Genomic DNA, 5,798 nt, shown 5'->3' on the forward strand with positions numbered 1-5,798 from the left:
CATATAATTCCCCAGCCAGCATGCTTTAAGATGGACGGACTTCAACTCCCAGAATTCCCCAGCCAGCATGCTTTAAGATGGGTGGACTTCCATTCCCAGAATTCCCCAGCCAATATCCTTTAATATGAGTGGACTTCCACTCCCAGAGTTCCCCAGCCAGCATGCTTTAAGATGGGTGGTCTTCAACTCCCAGAATTCCCTAGCCAGCATTTTAAGTTAGGTGAACTCCAACTCCCAGAATTCCTTAGTCAGCCTGCCTAAAGATGGATGGACTTCAACACCCAGAATTCCCCAGCTAACATACTTTAGGGTAGGGGTAGGCAACCTTGGCTCTTTTATGACTCGTGGACTTCAACTCCCAGAATTCCTGAGCCAGCATGACTCAGCATGGAAACCTCTTTCTTTCCCCTCAGCGCGGCTGGCTCAGGAATTCTGGGAGTTGAAGTCCACGAGTCATAAAAGAGCCAAGGTTGCCTACCCCTGCTTTAGGGTGACTGGAATTCAAGTCCCAGAATTGCCCAAGCAAACAGCTGGCTAGGCAGGGCTGGGAACTGAAGTCCACACATCTGCACGTTGCCAAGGTTGAGAAACCCTGGTACAGATGTTTCACTTGAAGGAAATTTGACACTGTTGCCACCCCTCCCGTGAAACGGGGAAAAAAATAATAATAACATCCCCATCCTCACTTACCTTATTTTCAACCTGATTTTGTTCACTACGTCATCGATATTGGCCAAAGACTGCAAGAGAAAAACAGGAGGGGGGGGCAGGACTTAATCTTTTCATTATGCACCATCAAGGGAATCAGATCCCCAATCTGCATTCATCAAACACATTCCCCCAAAATATTTATTAATCCATTTTACAAGGCTGAGGAGCAGCTCCAATTAACCAAATTGAACAGCTTGCCTTTCCCCCAAACCATTCTTGGGTTCAAAACTAAATAATAATAATAATAATAATAATAATAATAATAATAATAATAATAATAATAATAATAAGAAGAAGAAGAAGAAGAAGAAGAAGTAGTAGTAGTTGGAAGGGACCTTGGAGGTCATCTAGTCCAACCCCCTGCTCTGTCACCATCTTCTTCTACCTGACGTTATTCCCGCCCTATGGCGGTATAGCCGTCAATGCCACGCATTAAAATCAAAACCTTAAAATAACACGCCATGCACGAAGCACCCGAATTGCAATGACATGACTGAAGGGGTGGTGTGACAGTTGTTAAGTGCGAGCATAGGTTGTATGTCACTTTTTCCGAGGCTGTCGTAACTTTGAACCATTGTTAGAGGTTCAAACCCTGAGCCCTGTAGGCTGACTCTGCCCACAGCCAGGAGTTCGATCCTGATGGGGGGCTCAGCCTTCCCTCCTTCTGAAGTCGGTAAAATGAGGACCCAGATTGTTGGGGACAAAATGTTGACTCTGTAAACTGCTCAGAGAGGGCTGTAAAAGCGCAGTGAAGCGGTACATAACGATAAGTGTTATTGCTAATACTGTTCGAATAAATGAATGGAAAGAGCAGCAAAGTTGATTAAAGGTCTATGAGGAACGGTTGCTGGAACTGGGTATGTCTAGTTTAATGAAGAGAAGGACGAGGGGGGACATGATAGCAATCTTCCAGTATCTCAGGGGCTGCCCCAAAGAAGAGGGAGTCAAGCTATTCTCCAAAGCACCTGAAGGCAGGAGAAGAATCAAATGATGGAAACTAATAATGTAGAGAAGCAACCTAGAACTAAGGAGAAACTTCCTGACAGTTAGAACAATTCATCAGTGGAACAACTTGCCTCCAGAAGTTGTGAATGCTCCAACACTGGAAGTTTTTAAGAAAAGATTGGACAACCATTTGTCTGAAATGGTATAGGGTTTTCTGCCTGAGCAGGGGGTTGGACTAGAAGACCTCCAAGGTCCCTTCCAACTCTAAACTAGGAAATAGGTCAAGGGCTGCTTATAGACAAGAATCAAGTTAGCAGTCAGCACAAACTTGGTGCTACATAAGAGTCAAAGGAATTGAAGAGGGGTTGAATTTAAACCATTTGTGGGAACGTAACGATTCCAGGCTGATTCCTCTCTTGACTCCGCCCCCAGCCTTTGCCTGGCCTTCTACATGAAGTGATAGTTCCAATATTGTGCCTTTGGCAGCCCTGATGGTTAGAATGCAGCATTGCAGGGCTGCTTGCATTTTCTGATGGGTCCCATTTGTGGCCTCGAAATTGCAGTGACAAAGAATATGAAAATAAATCAAAATCACATGGCATCGTACAGTGGCATAGATTCAACTCACTTGCTCAGTTGGAAAAAGAGTATTGATGTATTCCACTGCGTTGAAATCAGCCCTGTCCAGTGGATCTTGGCTGGGAAATACCTACCAATCAAGGAAGGAAGAAAAATTACAAATGAATGGCTGGGACTGCAATTGCAAACAACATTAAATTGTACACTGATTCTACAATCTAAAATAGCATAGAATAGAATATAGAATAGAAAATAGAATAGAAAATGGAATCTATATCAATAAAAATGTAAATGTTCGTTTGTTCAAAATCTTAAATCTCCGAAAGTTCTTCACTGATTGCTTTGAAATTTTGACACAACGTTGCATTCGAACACGCGTGTGTTTTTATATACCTACTATTATATAGATGTCACACCTGTGACAGGTAAAACATGCTTTTTTTGAAAAACAGCGCCATCTGTTGGACGTTAAAAGCAACAACGCTATGATTTTACGATTCCATTTCAATGTTTCCGATTTACGATCCATTTACGATTTCCAAATTTCCAATTTTACGATTCCATTTCAATGTTTCCGATTGCAAAAATATTGTATACCCACAAGCATTGTGAAATTAAACATATTACAAATGTGCGCTTTCTCTTTTCTTTCTTTTCCATTTAACCAGACTGAGCCACAGCAACGCGTACAGCTAGTAGAGAACAAAATAGGATAGGATAGGAAGATAGGATAGGATAGGAATGGAATAGAGAACAAGGAATAGGAATAGAATAGAATAGAATAGAAAAGAAAATACGGAATGGAATAGAATAGAAAATATGGAATGGAATGAAATGGAATAGAATAGAATAAAAAATATGGAATGGAATAGAATAGAAAATATGGAATGGAATGGAACTGAACAGAATAGCAATCAAAGAAGAAAGAAAAATTACAAATGAATGGCAGGGACTGCAATTGCAAACAACATTAAATTGCACACTGATTCTACAATCTAAGATTTTTAGCAGCATTATGTTTTCTATATTTTTTCCTCTATATGTATATTGGATTTATGTTAATGTAGTTAACTGATATTGTTTGTTAAAAAATCTAATAAACATGGGACCCTTGGTGCTCTCTGAACTTGGTGGGTTTTTGCAGACGTTTCGTGACCCAACTAGGTAGCATCTTCAATGCTGCGAAGAAAGGACGTTTGCTTGCACTTCCACCAATACTGACAAGGCAAGCTACTAGTTTACAAAGAAAGAGCATGGCTGGCTGGGGAATTCTGGGAGTTGTCGTCCACACAGCTGCAAATGGTCAAGACTGAGAAACATCAATCTAAGAAGTGGACAATCACTTAAATAGGAGCCAGCCGTGTGCTGCAGCTGCCAAAAAAGCCAACACAGTGCTGGGCTGCATTAACAGAGGGACAGAATCAAGATCATGTGAAGGGTTAATACCAGTTTACAAGGCCTTGGTAAGGCCACACTTGGAGTACTGCACCCAGTTTTGGTCCCCACGATGTAAAAAGGATGTTGAGACTCTAGAAGGAGTACAGAGAAGAGCAACAAAGATGATCAGGGGACTGGAGGCTAAAACATATAAGGAACGGTTGCTGGAATTGGGTCTGTCTAGTTTAATGAAGAGAAGGACGAGGGGGGACATGATAGCAGTGATCCAATATCTCAGGGGCTGCCCCAAAGAAGAGGGAGTCAAGCTATTCTCCAAAGCACCTGAAGCAACAGATGGAAACTAATCAAGGAGAGAAGCAACCTAGAACTAAGGAGAAACTTCCTGACAGTGAGAACGATTAACCAGTGGAACAACCTACCTCCAGAAGCAGTGAATGCTCCAACACTGGAAGTTTTTAAGAAGAGACTGGACAGCCATTTGTCCAAAATGGTGTAGGGTTTCCTGCCTGAGCAGGGGGTTGGACTCGATGACCTCCAAGGTCCCTTCCAACTTTTTTTTTTAATTATTATTATTATTATTATTATTATTATTATTAAGACTGACAGAGAAGATATATTTGTTTTGCTTCATAAAACTCCTCTCTTAGTTAAAAGTAAACTCGTCGCTATTTTTTTAAAAACTGTTCACTCTTATATTTCACTGGTAAACATAAATGTAAGATTTACCTTTCAAACTTTTCCTTGCCTACTTCCCTCAAGTCTGAAACCGCTATTTTCCGTAGGAGAAGATCCCTTTGAATGGCGTGAATTCAAATAATTGAGCTTTTTACGGATTCGTGAAGCCCAATCATCCAGAGCCACTTTCTACAGGTAGTCCTCTACGTACGACCACAATTGAACTTCTGTTGCTAAGTGAGACATTTGTTAAGCGAGTTTTGCCTCATTTTACGACTTTGCTTGCCACATTTGTTAAGTGAATCACTGCAGTTGTTAAATTAGCAACACAGTGGTTAAGGGAATCCGGCTTCCCCCATTGACTTTGCTTGTCAGGTCGCAAAAGGGGATCACATGACACCCCGGAGACTCTGCGACCGTCGTAAATATGAGCCAGTTGCCAAGTGTCTGAATTTTGATCACATGACCATGTGGGGGGATGCTGCAATGGTCGTTAAGTGTGAAAAACGGTCTTAAATCACATTTTTTTCAATGCCTTTGTAACTTTGAACAGTCATGAAATAAACTGTTTTAAGTCTGTACTGTGGAGGGAAAAGGCATTCCTGTATGTAATAATAATAATAATAATAATAATAATAATAATAATAATAATAAAGTTGGAAGGGACCTTGGAGGTCATCTAGTCCAACCCCCTGCTCAGGCAGGAAACCCTAGACCAGGGATAGGCAACCTTGGCTCTTTTATGACTTGTGGACTTCAACTCCCAGAATTCCTGAGTCAGTATGGCTGGTTCAGGTATTCTGGGTATTGAAGTCAACCAGTCATAAAAGAGCCAAGGTTGCCTACCCCTGCCCTATACCATTTCGGACAAATGGCTGTCCAGTCTCTTCTTAAAAACTTCCAGTGTTGGAGCATTCGCCGCTTCTGTCTCTCGAGAAGAACCAAAAGGGGCTGAAAATATAAAAGGCCGATTAGATGGTGATTTGAAAAGGATTAAAATTAAAATGAATATATAGATCTCCTAACTTTTATTGTCATTTTTTTTACAGTGGGCACACTGGCCCACCTTAAAAATGAAATTCTGTCACCCGCTCTCAAAAAGCCTACCCCTACATAACACGCAGACAGCCCAGGTTCGAATCTCAGAAGGGTATGTCTGGTTGAAAAGAACTAAAAAGTTCAAAATGGCTATTCCAGTTCTCCCTTAATTCTTTGTTAGCAATCCAAATTTTGAAAAACATACATATGTCTGTCTATACCTACAGCCTTACATATAAATACATATCAGTGTGAATCACTGTCCATCTTGAATACAGCGAGGAAGCTTGAGAGTGCACATATAAAAGGATTGATGACTTTATGAATGAAATTTGGGCCTCTATTTTCTTAACTATGGGTAGAAAATGATGAGGTTTTTGGGGGTGCTGCCCCCCCACTTTGTCATCCTAAAGGCATCCAGCCCACCCACCCATTTTATCTCTTCTGGAGGA

The 5,798-nt window shown here is 41.2% G+C and overlaps 1 protein-coding gene across 1 annotated transcript in view; it reads right to left on the minus strand.

Moving 5' to 3' along the window:
• The window catches only part of LOC107297999 (vacuolar protein sorting-associated protein 53 homolog), a 39,406-nt gene that overhangs the window by 32,520 nt on the left and 1,088 nt on the right, over positions 1-5,798 (minus strand). The window contains exons 2-3 of the mRNA XM_015827362.1: positions 2,285-2,365; positions 691-740 (exon numbers count right to left, since the gene is read on the minus strand). Coding sequence (XP_015682848.1) covers positions 691-740; positions 2,285-2,365 — 131 coding nt within the window. The remainder of the gene's footprint in view (positions 1-690; positions 741-2,284; positions 2,366-5,798) is intronic.

This window comes from Protobothrops mucrosquamatus, unplaced genomic scaffold (assembly GCF_001527695.2).
Source record: "Protobothrops mucrosquamatus isolate PMUCROS unplaced genomic scaffold, P.Mucros_1.0 scaffold3647, whole genome shotgun sequence".
Classification (NCBI taxonomy): domain Eukaryota; kingdom Metazoa; phylum Chordata; class Lepidosauria; order Squamata; family Viperidae; genus Protobothrops; species Protobothrops mucrosquamatus.